Below are 15,368 nucleotides of genomic sequence, written 5' to 3' on the forward strand. Positions count from 1 at the left end.
TTAGTAGAGTATCTGCTTTGCCCAGAAATGTGTAATGAGCATTTTTAAGTCTGAAAGAGGAAGGAGAACTGGTAAATCTGATTTCATTTGTTTATTTGTAGGGCAATAAGATGCTCTTACTCTCAAATAGCTTCTTTGCCATTTTGTGAAGTTCATTTAATCTACATTGCCTTTATCAATATTAAGAGTCATATAGAAGCCTCATTTGTGGTCACAGATGTGGAAGGAGGGCCAGTATTCTAATTTTTTAGGTTTTGCTACTCTTACCTATTTTGGCTTTGCTTGACTGTCCTTCCTTTCTCCTGTGTGATTTCTTGTGAATACTTCTGCTTTTTAAGGCTCTGGAAATGCTTGAGCAACTCAGCAACCCAGTTGATGCAAAATCAACAGCAGTGGGGTATCTGTGGTTCAGCTCATGCACAAATTTGACTATCTGAACTCTAATTCTCTGGCTAGACAGCAGCAGCAAGCACTTGATCTGGGTTGCCTGCTTCATAGAGTACTTAGTAATAGAAATGCAGTCTGTCTTGGCCTCACCAGACATGTTTTCTTATGGGCTCTTACTTTAGGGAAGGCACTTTAAAACTGTATCAGTAAAAAGACGACTGCCATATTTGTGGAGCACTGGAAACCAATTGCTTTGGGCTTGCTCTACAGGTGTAGCAGGAAGAAGATATAGCATTACCACTAGAATTAACTGCAGTTCTTTGAGGAAAAGTGGAGGATTTCTTCTGGAATGCTGTCCTGTACATGTAAATTGGCAAAGGAGTAACCTTAAACTCATTCCTTCTGCTATGCTAGAGGGTGGTTTTTTTAAAATATGCAAAGAATTTTAAATGCCCCCAGCATGCACCTCTCAGAAGTAGTGAGACAGTCCATTCTTTTACCTCTGAAGACCCAGCCCTGAAGAGGCACAATTGCAAAAGCAGGGCTGGATCCAGGTTTGGGGGGCCCTTAACGAAGACCGGATGGTCTCCTGAATAAGGTCCTGCTGACATGAATGCAAATTGTACAAGATCCCCAGTGACAAAGACACACCCATACACAAGCTCCCATACTCTGGCAACCAAAACTTAAGGCAAGCCTGGGAAACACATGTCCCTCCAGAAGTTGTTTGACTTCCGTTAGCTGCAGTCAGCATTGCCACAAATACATGTTGTAGCTTAAAAACAGGGAGAGACACTCATGTTCCTTAGTCCTAGTAAGACATGATTAGCAGTTTCCACACCCCTCCTTTTCTTCCCAATCCCTGAAGAAACACAGACAAGTACAGTCATTAATAAATTCTCTCAAACATTGATGCAAATTATTCAGGCAACATCAGCAAGAGAAGCAAAATAATCAAGAAACAGCAAGATACACCTGAGCCAGCCACACAACTTAGCATATGATTCAGATCCAGAGCAAGCTGTCCCCACCTCTGGCCCTCAGAGGTCACTGACTGGAGCAACAGCTGCTCCAGTCCCCAAAGCAGATTAACTAGATTGGACCCTTAGGGGGGAAAAGATGGAAGGAGGAAAAGAACTCCTTCCAGTTCCTCCCTCTTCTAGTTCTCACAGTTCCTATGCTCATTCACGGTTGCGTGCGTAGGGTTTGCACACCACCGGCCCTTCCAGCAATAAGAGAGAGGACCATATGCCTGCTGAGGTGGTGTGCAGGAGAGTCCTCAAGGCATTTTCCTCAACACGTGGATGAAATAGCAAGGGCTGTATTGCTGGCCCGGTGTGTACGGCTTGAAGTCTCCCAGGATGGTGTGTTCACATGGGCCTTGTATGGCATTTTTCAGCAGTTCTGTGAAAGGCTCCAGGCGGTGAGGATAGTAAGAGAGACGGAATTGACTGATGAAAGACAGAAAAAACATTTTAGCAACTGAAGGTATAATCCTAAACATGCTTAGACAGGAAAATACAGCATACAGTTCCTAGCATGCCCCAGCCAGCCCAAGAAACTATAAGTATTTTTTCTGTCTAAATGAACTTAGGATCTGTCCAATTCTGCAGAACAGAATTGCTTTCACATGAAGGGTTTATCATGCAAAGCCCCTGCCTTATTAGCAGAATTTTACAGGGGTCCAGAAAATACGGTCTTCCACATGACACTTCCTATATGTTCCCTCTGCTGCTGTGGCCTCCCCCCCTCCCCCCCACAGGTACGTGCAAAAGATGGAACAGGTTTTTCAATTACATGATGTCTTCCATCTGGAAGCATCCTCAGAGAAGCAGTGGGAGGAAAGAGGTAGGCATAAACATTGCCAGGGGCCTGTTTCCTCCTGTTTTAGCTACACATTGGCCATGCTGGCTGGGAATTACAAGAACTGTAGTGCAAAACGGTGCACGAGGGAGAAGGTTGTGCTAGCCAAAGAAAGGCAGAACTTCAGGCTTAGAAGATCTACTTTTTAACAATAGACCACCAAGATGTTCCAGATGTAAGATGATGCCATGAGGAGAACAGTTATTTACCCATTTAACAAAAGAACATGTGTTTTCTGGAGGAGGGGAGTAAATTGGAAAATTTCTCCATGTGAATCTATGTAAATTACATCTGAAAACTTCGTTTGCATCTGAACCGTTTTTGAGATCCTAGAGTGGGTGGGCAACTTGCAGCCCTCCAGTTGTTTTGGCCTACAACTAGCCAGCACAGCCAACAGTGAGGGATGATTATTGTATTTACATACAGTCTGCAGGGTGCTAGTTTCATGCCAATGCAAAGGAAGAGATGTGTTATCAGGGATATGTTCTCTCTGTGTGATAGGGTATGGCTGATACCTGCCTTTCTTAACCCACAGTCATGGACTGTAAGAGCATCCCCAGAAATAATGGAGAAGTGCCTTCTACCTGTAATTCTCTTACCTCAGAAGGGGGCTTACAGCAATTAGTACATCCATTTAAGATACATACAATTAAAACAGCAGCAACTGAAATAGGAAGCCACCATTAAAAAGCTGATGAGAATAACAAAGTTTTAAAGATCCACTTAAAAGCCACCTTGTGCCCCACCCAAGGGAGGGAATTTGAAGTCACCACTAAGCAGGTTTTGTCCTGGTCCATCAGTTGGTTCTGAGCAGACTGGAAAATAAAGCCTCCAAAGCTAACATGGCATCTGTACACATGACTGGACCCAGAGACTGCACATTTCACTCGGCCTTATAAAATATCTGGTTGTGTCCAAATTTGCAATCAAACTGAAGCCTATACATTCTGCAAGAACTTACCTAAGTTCTGGGCTTCCATCATTTTCCTCAGGTGGAACCTGCAGTGTGTAGTCCAGTGTCACCATATTTGGTTTGTTGTTCACAAGGAGTACAGATGTAGTGATGTCCTTGGTTAAATCACTCTTGGAGAGAGAGGGGGAGTTAGTTTCCAGGTTTCATTTCCTTCCCTGTCAGTGCCTTCCTGGCTTGTCCACTGTGCTGGTTACTACTTCAGTTTCTGACCAGCTTGCACAGACAAAAAGCCTGTCGATGGCTGCTGAATAATACCCCTAGTATTGTAGGCAGTATGTCTCCATATGCTAGTTGTTGGAGAACAAGAGCCCCGCTGCAGCTGAATCCAACTTAGGGGCTTCCTGTGGTTCTGACTGGCCAATGTGTGATCAGAATGATCGGCTAGATTGGCCTTGGTTCTGACCCAGCATGGCTTACTATGTTCTTAAACTGACACCTCTGCCCCACAGAACCCTTCCCTTCTTTCTGCCCTATTAGATATACACTATCAAGAGCTGGACCTCAGCTCCATGGCCATACTGACTACAGTCGTTGTGAACTGTAGCCCAGCATTTCTGGCCCAGCACTGAGGAAGGCTGGCATATATATCGGTGTTCCCACCAGTACCTTTTAATTCCTTCTGTACATGATTTAGCTTGTTCCCAGAGCTGGCTTTCCACAAGTCCAGTGGGTGCCCTTGGAATTTACCTATTGTTATAACCCATGGAGAAACATTTACTCCTGCCATTAAGACAGAAACTAAAACGCTTGGGAAATCTATCTGTTCCTGCTGCTTGCAGTGAAGAACAGCTGCCTACCAACTGGGGTTGGAACAAGCTCTGTCGAAATCCATCCCTCCAAGCATCTGAGGGCTTCCTCCTGTGCTCAGCGCAGTCTTCCAAAGTGAGCCAAGACGAAAGGAAGTCTGTAAATGCTTGCAGAGTCCTGGTTGTGCAAGCGGCAACTTTCTCCTGTGACAGCTGCAGCAGTCAGTGTGGAAGAAGGCGGCTGCTCGTGCAGCAGTTGTACGCAGGCTGGCAAACCGCTTGCAAGCAGACCAGTTGCAGCCACTGTGGGAGCAGCTGCAACTGCTCGAGTGCGCTGCAAACACTGAGCATGCTTGCTGGGATTCTGGACTTCTGCAAAGTCCAGGTAATCTGACAGATTCTTACGCCTGTGAATTCCTCACACATCCCTTGAACCTTGTTCTGTTTTAGGATTAGTTATGGGCAGTGATGTGGGTTTTCTGGAAAAAGTAGAACTGTAGATGTTTCTGGAACATTTTCCAGTGCTCCACATAATAAGGTTTAGCACTTCTTTGTGATTCTTCCTTGTGTGTGTGTCTTGTATTTTTTCAGGTCAGTTTCTATATGGGGTTAAATGTTTCCTTCCTTGTTTTCACTGGAGTGATGCCACATGCTAGTCTTTGTGTTTTGGCATTATTATGACATAGCTTAAAACTTTAGATGATTAACACATACCATGCAGATACTCCCAAGCTTAAGAGAAGAAATGATGTAACTCTTAGGGTAAAGTGAAGCAAACAGGAATCAGACTTTGTTTCAGTTTCCCTTCATCTTATTATAGAGTGTTAGTCATAGGGGGCAAATAGGACACCACATATAAATCTGGTTCAGATTCATACTGGAGCCAATTGCATTAAGCATTGGGAGGGGTTGTCATACCTTACTTTTCAGCTCCCTAGGGGAAACTGAGCACTAGGTTTCACCAGGGCTTGCCTTAGAAGAATAACTTACAGAAGTTCATATCCTATACTTAGGCCATCTAACATGAGTGATTGCAGTACAGCAGGCCAGACAATTATGGATGAATGCAGACATACACAGTGTAAACATTTTTCCACAGGAAAATGGGGCATCAGAGGATGTTCTAACCCCCCCATCACTAGTTTTGGATTCATGTAAACACGGGAAAGGTGCTTTTGCTACACTGACTACTGGAACTGCTTAAACAAAGGCCTATTTTGAGGAATACCTTATAATAGATGTTCTTCCCAGGAGGGGCACAGCCCGTTTCCAGGATGTAGTCATAGTTACGGTGGTCAATGACCAGAATGCCACCAGGCCGAACCATACTGGCAATGTTCTTAAGGGCCAGTTTATGAACCCCTTGGTCACCTAGGAGCAGAGACAACATTGAATTAAGTTGCTTCCTTTTTGGTCCACCACACAAGCCTGAGAGTTACAACCACCTTCTGTTAGGTTTGCTGTCAAATCTAGGCAACCTTAACCCTGGACACCAAAGTAGGTGTTATTACTTCACTTACTTTAAAGTATGCAAGCAAACTTTGCCACGTTTGGGGGCTCTTCTGCTCCTTTTGCTGAGTGGGCCCTGGACTTTGGCTCCAAAGTACTGTGCTGAGTACACTATTAACTTTAGGTTTTGATAGCTTCTCATGAATCGCATCTCCAAGAAGTGTAATCTACCACTGAGGCTCTGCCAAGCGTTCCATTTTACGAGGAGTCTGGGTTAAATTCCACAATAAACAAGATTTTCTCTTGAGCATTCTTAACCCATCACTGCTGTGCCACTCACCTTTAAAATCTGGGAGATGTGCAAAAGAGTTCCCCAAGCAGATGACGGCATCAAATCCCTCACCAGGCTTTTTCAGATCTTGTGGCAGGGTGAGCCAGTTAGCCTCTTCAATAACTAGGGAGGGAAAACGTACATTGTGAACACATGGAGGACAATGATTTGCTTTTTCCAAGCTAGTGCCTTCCAGATGTGCTAGATTATGGCTGAGTTCAGGCAATACAACAAGCCATGGTGGGTTTTTACCATCATTGGTCTGTTGTACTGTCTGAATCCAGTTGTGGTATTTCACCATGATAAATTTAGTCTTTAAAAACAATAATAAGAAACAACAGCTTGTTCTACAGTTTCTCTGTATCACAGTGGTTTCTCATGTTATCCAAACCCAGGATCATGGTTTCCATGGTCATGGTATGTAACTACCAGAGAGTCCTCTGGAAAGAGTGGCAATTGCAGGAGCTGCTGCAGTCATCTAGCCTCTTTTTTGTAAACCAATGAGGAAGAGGGAAGCAACACAGGAAGTGATGCACACTGGGATTGAATTTCAGATGTGGAAGCTGATGGGATCCATGTCAACAATGGGAGGACTAAGCAGGGATGATGATAAAGTAGAAATCACTTGATTGTCAGGGAGATCATGGTAAAAACCACAAACCATGGTAACCACACAGGGTTTCTTGTTATAGGCTGCGTTCTCATGACTTCAGTGATGGGAGCTATACTTTAATAGGAATGGAAAGCTTCAGGATGGGGAAGAGTGTACTAACCTAATATCTATTGTTCACACTTCATGACATATGTTCCTTGTGTAAAATGAAAGTGAAAACTAGCAACTTGATGGGTTAAAAAAGCAAAGGTCTTTCTCATTCTATGATGACACAGTCTAACTAGTCAAAATCATCTTCATGGTCTACCTCCAGATAAAGTAGTATATTTTGCTGTACAACTTTTTTACGATGTTGTATGAACAGCTGTATTTATCTTTTAGTGTACATTTCAACAAAACCATAGAGAGAAGAGAATATAAAAAATGACTACATAAGTGTGACTACACCAATTATGTGTGAGCATCAGCAAAGACCAAACATCCATATATGTTATTAATTTGTGAATGCCCAGATGGGAGCTGGAGGCTTGTGCCATTGACTGGCTTGTTCCATTATGCTGTATTTGTAAATTTTCTCAGAAAGCAGCCATGGCAGCTTGTCACGCACTGTGGGAGACAGACCGCTGGATCTTAGATCTGATTGGGCAGAATAATTGTTATGCTTTTAAGGCAGCAGTGGGGTTACTGATTATATTTCCTTTCCACATGGTTAGGAGGACAGAAAACAAGAGTCCTTGGACTGGCAACAGTGCTGCTTTAAAAGGCAAGGAGAGTTGTTTTCATATTGGATGCTGGAAGCAAGGGATCTTTTTAGACACTTCAGAAAGCAGCTTACAAGATAAAAGTCAGTGGTATGGAGAGAAGGTGCTGTCATAGAGGCAAAACCCTAAGCCAGCTGAAAGGGATTTCCACTGCTATTGGGGCCGTTACTGAAAAGGCCATGTCTTTTGCATGCTCACCAATCAGACGGGTGCACATTTGAGCAGAACATAAACAGTTCATGAGCAGGAGATTTCTCACCTGAGTGACAGTGCAGGAATCCCAGCTGGCAAAACATGCAAGGTTCACCCCTTAGGTCAGATATAGATGTGAGCTAGATCAACTCCACTGAAGGAAGTAGACTTCTCTATCCCTTCCTTTCCACAACAAGCCCTCCAGCCTATTAAGAAAGCTGCCTAGAGAGTCAGAAGTCCCTGCTGAATAGGGTGAGCTGTAGTGTGTACAGGGGAGTTGAATGGGGCAGGATGATAGCATGAAGTAGGTCCCTTCTTGGAATTAATCCCTTTCTCTAGAAAATGCCTAGCTGGTCTTGTTTCTTGGAAGCCGTGGGTAAAGGGCCTTATAAGAATACAAAAGCAATTTGAATTTCATTGCATTGTTCCAGGGAAGAAAACCCTGAAAATATATTGCCCTTGTTCTGCTATTAAATTCACTTAATAGGGATTCTGCAATTTTAGGAGGTTTACTAGGTAAGGGATTTCCAGCAGTATGATGCAACATCAGGGTGCTCATTTGCAAATTATACCTCTGTGTAGCTTGCTATAGACAGAAACCCCAGCTTTTGTTGGATGAAAACTTTGATCAAAGATTAGATTGGCATACTGATATGTTTGATAATATGAAACACCATGTTTATCTCAAGTCTGCTTTGTTATGGAAAATATAAGAGCCAGCCATAATCAGAGAGAGGATCTGCTGAAGACTGGGCAGGGCTCTAAAAGTAGCATGAAAAAGAATAGGAAAGAGACAGAACATTCAGTTCTACAGTTGATAGCATTAAGTTTTTATAACCTTGATGCCAACTAGGGTGTCTGTATTCTATGTTATGCAAAATACAAAAACAAAAATAAAAAACCCAGCTGCAGAATTCAGTTCCGCAAGAGCCCTGAGTTTCATTAAAGAAAAACTTTAGTTCCTATGGCTGAAAGTACAGATTTTAAAATTCAGCAATGACTGGAGACCTCTCTTGAGCCAGAATGGAGGTGTTGCAAGAATCTCCATGATAAAACAGGGCTTCAGTGCCCTGTATACTTCACTGCCCTCTCTGTGATTAGAAAAATTATGCAAATTACAAAATAATCTCAAATTTTATTTATTTATTTTTTATTTATTAAAACATTTGTATGCCACCCCTTGCCAAGGCCTTGGGGCGGCTTACAACATCGAATACAAAATACATTAATTGCTTAACTCACTTTTCAGATTTTTTTGTTTATTTGGTTATATTATGTGCTTTAAGTGTACGCATGCCGCAGCCTGAATCGCTGCAATGACGTGGGTAACTTGGGACTGCGCTGCACATATGTTGGCAAAGAGAAACTGATCCATGTGGACTATTAGTTAATCTCTTCCAAGTGTTTTATGCAGGCATTTCCTTTTGTGAATCAAGGGGGGATTTATTTGCCTCCCCTGCCTGCACCCCTACCCCAAGCACACATGCCAAGGAGTCCTATAACAGTGTTTGCATTTTACAGATCAGGTTTCAAAAGGCTGAAATATTTTTCAATCCTGATTTCCTTGTATAATGTGCATTATAATTATGAATATACACAGTAAACTCAGGAGGGCAACTAAGGCTCAGCTTTGCAGGATTATGAAGCTGGGGGTCTGTCCTTTTCTTCTTTACAGACCAGCAAACCATCAAGGGGTACCATGGCAGTTTGTGTGTCAACAAGGAGCACATTACATGGCAGGCATACCACCAGTTGCTTCAGCATTCCTGATCATATTTCATCATGTTCTTACAGCCCCTGCAGAAACTTACTGCTGTCCGATTTAATCCAACTGGAACAGATGCTCAGAGCCCATTACTGGGGCCATTTAAACCTTGACACCTCAACTAGTCTGGGCAGGAGCAGCTGGGACCTGTACTTGCCTGGGGCTAAAACTCTAGTTTGTGTCATTATTTTTCTCCAGCCTCACTATTAGCACCAAGAGCAAGCAATGGGACTTCTCCCTGATGTGCAAGCCCAGCAGCTAATTGGCAAAGTATAGACTAATACTAAGCAGCACAGAACTGTTTGCGCACAGAGAAAAGGGTTACAAGCCGTGAACTCTACTGATCAGATTGTGGCTGATCAGTCAGTATGCAGCCAGTTTTAATCAGTCCTGGCAAACTTTATGGGCCTGAAACTTAAGGGTGCCCTTATTTACTTTCTGAGGCTATTTTGGTCCCAGTGTGTAATGTGTTACAGACATAAAACATTGCTTTTCAATCCCATATTACACTGTTCATGAAGTTCCACTTCTTCTATGATGGAAATTAAGGTGGTATACATAGGGCACTCAAGAGGTCTCCCATCCAGGAACACAGATCAGACTGTATCAGTTTTGCAAAGCTGATGATTCATTTACCTTCAGACCATTCCTTGGGACTACAAATATTTCTTTGTGCTTCTAGTAGGAAGATTTTTTTTTTTTTGTTATTACTAAACCCAAGTTCTTGTGCTCTTCCTTATTTGTGTGCATAGGCTGTTCGTAATAAATATATTATTACACATACTAATAATTTAAACAGGCAAGCAATTGACCAAAACATCTATTAGCCAGCTGGCAAATACTCTTAATCGGAGCAATTACTAACTTACCCCAGTGGTCGAAGGAGTCTTCTTTCCTTCGATTCCATCGCTCCTTCAGAGCATATTTAAGCATTTTGTCACTGGCATCCACACTGGTGACTCTGAATCCTTCCTCGACCAACATAATAGAGTCAACACTGCATGGAGACAAGGACAGAGGAATGAGGGTGGAGGCCTGGAGCAAACTGTCGTTGAATTTAACTTGGAGTAAGCGTTCTCTGCATTGCAGGCCAGGAACGAGGGGACATGGCAGACCACGGGACAAAGATCATGCCAGAGAATTATGGCAATCTTGAGTGAATTATATCAGACTGCTCCACTGCAGGTGCATACATGACAGCACACTCTTGCACATCCATTTCTCTCTTCCGTTGCTCCTCTAATGCTGCATTCACAATTGCATATATGGAACATCAGCTGCTGCCCTACACTCACAAAAGGTCCATCTAGTTCGGGGTGGTGCATCATGTGGCCTCCAGGGCAGTCCTCTGTGGTCCTCTTCCTGCTCAGAGCCCTCCATTTCTCCTGCATTCCGGATCCCAGCAATGGCATGGGCATGTTTGCAGCGAGCTCTCATGAAGTCACTGTCCCATCGGGAATAGAGCAGCTTGGGCTGACGGCTCCATGAGAGCTCGCTTCAGCATGCCTGTGCTGCTCCAGCTGTGGAGTTGAACACCTTTGCACTAGTCAGGGGGAGCAGCCAGGGCATGCTTGGGGAGAGTTCCCTGGTTCAAGTACCAAGGCCTCAGTGTGCCAATTCCAAGAAGGAAGGAGGGGCTGGGGAGGAGGGTCACATGGAAGGGTTTCTGGACAGGAGAAACAGGGAAGAAAGGGAGGGGCCACCCCAGGGGACTGGTCATTGTACTGGGCTCTGGTTGAAGAAGGCGCTGCCTGTGATCTCTGCATTCTTTTTCATTGTAATTCATTGTGCAGCCCCCAGGTTCTGTGTTCTGTGTGGAAGTCCTCATGCGGCCCCCAAGGTACAAAAAGTTGGACCACCTTGATCTAGTTCATTCTTGTCAACCAACCAGAGTGCCTTGGCTATTGGGCAGTATAAAAACAAATTATTTTTTTCCCAACCCTACCTGGAGATGCCAGAGGCTTTACCAAGGAGTCAGCAAACCTCTACCTTGTGCCTATGATGCTTCCCTAATGAATATGAACTTGTGCATATTTGCTAACAATACAGGGGGAAAGAAATCCAGTATGTTCCCACTCTTCAACACTAAATGTGCATATGAGAAGGTGCAGGTAAATTCTAAAAGAGTGAGTAGCTCAAGATAGGTTGAGCATCTATCCATGCAGCAAGAGTTAAACAGATTTGATCACTTAGCCTGGTTGAGCTCATGCATTGAGGAAACTGGGACAATGGAGATCCCACTGTGAGGAAGACGGGTCAAAGTGACCACACACTGTAGAATGTACTGCCTAAAGCACAACAGATTCTTTAAATTGGAACCAATTCTTTTCAGCTTATTTCTGCATGATCTGGAATTAGAAGTCTACAATGAAGTTGCAAAGTTTGCCAAGTATACCAAATTGTTCGCAATTTTAAAACAAAAAGGGATTGCAAGGCGATCCAATAGGATCTTTCCAAACTGGGTGAATGGGCTGCATAATGGCAAACACAGTTCAAAATAAGCAAATATTAAATGAACCACATTGGAGTAAAAAATTCAAACTTCAAGTTCATGGAGTCTGAACTAGCAGTAGCTGACCAAGAACAAGATCTTGGTATTATCAACAGCTCTACTCTGAAAAATGTCATGTTAGGCATGTAACATGATAGGAAAGAAAGTGAAAGCTACTGCAATCATTCTGCTCCTATACAAATCTCTGGTGTGACATTTGGAAATACTGTGTACAGTTCTGATCATTGCACCTGAAAGAAGATATTGTAGAGTTGGGAAAAGTGCAGAAAAGGGTAATTCAAATGATCAAGGGGCTAGAACAATTCCCCGTGAAAGAAAATAAGCATACAGAATATGTGTACAGAATTATGGGTAGTGTGGAGAAAAACAAGAGGGAGGCTTCTTTCTCCTTCTCTTATAATATTGGAACCCAAAGTATTCATCCCATGAAGCTGATTGGTGGCAAAGTGAGGATGGATAAAAGGAAGCACTTATTCACACAGCGCATGGTTAGGCTATAGGATCCATTGCTGAAGTGTGCAATTTAAACAGTCACCAAGTTTGGATGACTTTAGATGGGTCAAATTCCTGGAGGATAAGGCTACCAAAGGCTTCAGTATCAGAGGCAGTATGCCTACAGACACCAGTTCCTGGTGAGCACAGGTGAGGATGCAGTTGCACTGTGAGCATCTGGTTGGCTGCAATGCAAACAGAATCCTAAGCTAGATGGACCCTTCATCTGAGCCAGCAGGGCACATCTTACATTCTTAAATCTGAAGAGAGCACCAGGATTAGTCACAGACCCACTGAAATGAATGCCACTTAAGCTAATCACGACTAAATTAAGTTCCTCTGCAATGGTTTCCAGCCCTGGCTTCAGTAGGTCTACTCTGCTGCTGTCCTCTGCCTTTCTGGTACTGTGGGAAACGAAGAGGGTCTGCGCAGAAGGCCAGTGCAAAAGGCTTAACTAAACCGATCTGGAGGTCTTAGGTGCAGTGGACAGGAAACAACAGGTGGGGCACCTTTTGAAGTAATAGAAAGTGAAAGGGTGAGGGGGGTTGCTCACAGATCTTTCCCATCCTTATGTTACACGTGGCAGTGTGGTCCCCAATTAGGGAAATTTCCCCCCCCCCCCTCGCCGCCGCAATATTATAATCTCCAAGGAGTGGACAGAAAGTAGCTCTCCAATTATTTTAGACTTCAGCTCCCAGCATTCCTGATCATTGGGCTTGCTGACAGAGGCTTCTGGGAGCTGAAGTCCAAAACATCTGGAAGCCTACCTTCGACACATCCCTGATGGCTATTATAAAAGAGATCGGCTCCCTCCTCTCCCCGTGCCTCCACATACGCGGGTGTGGCGCGCGTCCAGGGAGATCCGAAGCCGAATCCCACCGGAGGTTGCGTCTGGATCCAAGCGGAGCGGCTGCACCTCCGGGTTCGTTACCGCGGATGAGCAATCGGTGAAGCCAACCAGGTTTATCCAGCCATTACCTTCGGGGAGAAGCTCCCCCTCCGGGGAAGGCAGAACTCTGCCAGGGCGGTAGCGGCGGCAACGCGGCGGCCCCCTCCGCCTCGGTTGCCTGACTCACCCGGTGCCGCAGGCCACGTCGAGCACCGTCCAGCAGCGCTGGCTCCGCAGCAGCGACACCAGCCAGTTCTTGTACTCGGCCGTGCGGCTCCGCGTGTCGCCGATGTAGAGCTGCCAGACGCGCGCCGCCCGGCCGTCGGCGTACTGGTCCGGCAGCCCCTCGGCCGCCACGCCCAGCGAGCGGGTCCGGTAGATGCTGTCCACCATGGCCGAGGCAGCCCGCTGAAGACGCGCTCCGGGCGGGCGGGCGGGCGAGCGGCTCCTCTCGCTGCGGCTGCGGCTGGCGCACGAGTCGGCGGCGCCGGCAGCTCCGGCCAACAAGCCCGGCTGTCGGTGCCCAGCGCGCCTCCTCCCAGCCAGGCCGCCGCCCCCCTGCGTGCAGCCGACCAATCCGGGGGCGGGACGCCGGACACACCCACCGGGCCTCCCTTCCCTGCCCCCAGGCTCAAGGGTCGGCGCGAGGGGGCGCGTGTTTTGCTTCCTCCGTCGGGCAGCCCAATGGCCTCGTCCGCTCGGGAGGGGAGGGCACGACCGACGTGGGTGCCTATTGTTTGGCACGCTTCCCTTCTCGTCTCTTCGCCCGCTGAGCTGCGGGAGAGAGTAAGTCTCACTGAACTTTAAGTTGGGAGCCTATGTGTGCCTTCTCCAAAGTGAGACCTATTGGATTTAATAGAACTTACACAGGTGTTAGATTTAGTCATAGAACCGACCAAAATAGGAAGGATTTCTTTTTGTGATGCCTATGGTAAACCCCACTGATTTCAATAGGGTGAAGAATGGCTGGATCCAACTGATGAATCTGGTGTTTCTCTTAGACCTAGAGTGCTGTAAGTGCTACACACTTACATTTGACCAAACCCCAGAATTATCTTTGGACTGAGTAAACATACATAGGACTGGGCTGTTGCCTTTTGTCTTTTATAGGTTGTTGGTCTTTTATTTGTGGTCTGTTTTAGTTTGCCTGCATTCAATTTTGGACACTGTTTCTATTATTTTTCCTAAACTGCTTTTCTAACTGGTTGAAGTATTTGTTAGGTATAGTGAGCTTTTGATAGTTTTGATAGTGAGCTTTTGTTGCTTTTGAGGTTGCTTTAACTTGTTCACAGGATTGGCAGCCTTGCTGGGCCAGGTGGCTTAGATGAACTGAGGAAAGCAAAAGCTGCTTCCAACAGGGAGGTTCAGTTCGGCTATCACAACCATTAGCCATGGATAGTACTAGGACACCACATTTCCTCACCACAGGGCTTTCCTCTCCAAAAAGCATCAGAGCTGAACAATCAGAATTCTTGGGCATGGATTGGAGATAGAAAACATGCATGTAAAGTCTTGACTGATCATAGTTATTGCTCAGTATTAGCTAGCTCTTTTCTCCATTCAGCACATTTGTGAGAGTACTATTATGGGATTTGAGGCTTACCTCTTTGGAAATACACAGGGTGTAGGCAAGTGTTTATTTTGACTACTGATGCAGCAATACACCCATGTGCACGGCACACAACAGAGTTGATTAAGCAAAGAAGCAATGCATCAGGTCAGAGCAACAGGGAGAAGTCTACAGCCCACAGATATACTGCCCCTACATAACCCGCCTACATCAGAGGAAGGCAGAAACAAAAAATTGCAAGTTTTTAAAGTCTGCAGTCCTTCAAAGAGCTGAGGAATCCAATTGTGCTGGATTGCTCTTCCAATCATGCAGAAGGGACCACAGTTCCAACATCAAGTACAGGCTCTGTAGGCAGAAGGCCCAAGGGTTATACCCTGACATCTCCAGCTAAAGTTTAGAAAGACTACCTTTCCAACACCCTGGATGACACCCACCAGTATATACCTAGTGCCCTCCAGATGGGTTAGACTACAATTCCCGTAAAACCTGCTGGCCAGGGACAACAGGAGCTATATAGCCCAACAGGTTGGAATTGTTTGACAGGACTGATTGGCTTTTGAAAAAGGGACATTCACACAGCTATCAAAGGCAGAATACAGCCGGACATGATTAACCCTCATGTGAGAAGTCCATTTATTTATAGGGCACTGTACATACGCCATGCAAGACATTCTCCTTTTCTGTTTCACTTTCTGGTCGACTGAATGTCTGCTCAGTTTTTGTCAGCAACTTTAGTTCTGAGGAGATAGTGGTAGACAAACTGGAATTTAAAGAAGAGGCAGAGAAAGAGAATGAAGTGTGTAGGAAAGGCTTTAAATGGCAAGA

At 45.0% G+C, this 15,368-nt stretch overlaps 1 protein-coding gene across 1 annotated transcript; it reads right to left on the reverse strand.

Moving 5' to 3' along the window:
* Positions 1-76: 76 nt before the first annotated feature.
* On the reverse strand, positions 77-13,429 carry GNMT (glycine N-methyltransferase). The gene is made up of 6 exons (XM_044429717.1): positions 13,161-13,429; positions 9,950-10,077; positions 5,759-5,872; positions 5,198-5,340; positions 3,212-3,333; positions 77-1,838 (listed from the first exon to the last, which is right to left on the reverse strand). Exons 1-6 carry the CDS (start codon positions 13,364-13,366, stop codon positions 1,667-1,669), a joined length of 885 nt encoding a protein of 294 aa, XP_044285652.1. The 5' UTR covers positions 13,367-13,429; the 3' UTR covers positions 77-1,666.
* Between the last annotated feature and the right edge of the window lie 1,939 nt (positions 13,430-15,368).

This window comes from Varanus komodoensis, unplaced genomic scaffold (genome assembly GCF_004798865.1).
Source record: "Varanus komodoensis strain SLA01 unplaced genomic scaffold, ASM479886v1 scaffold2, whole genome shotgun sequence".
Taxonomy (NCBI): domain Eukaryota; kingdom Metazoa; phylum Chordata; class Lepidosauria; order Squamata; family Varanidae; genus Varanus; species Varanus komodoensis.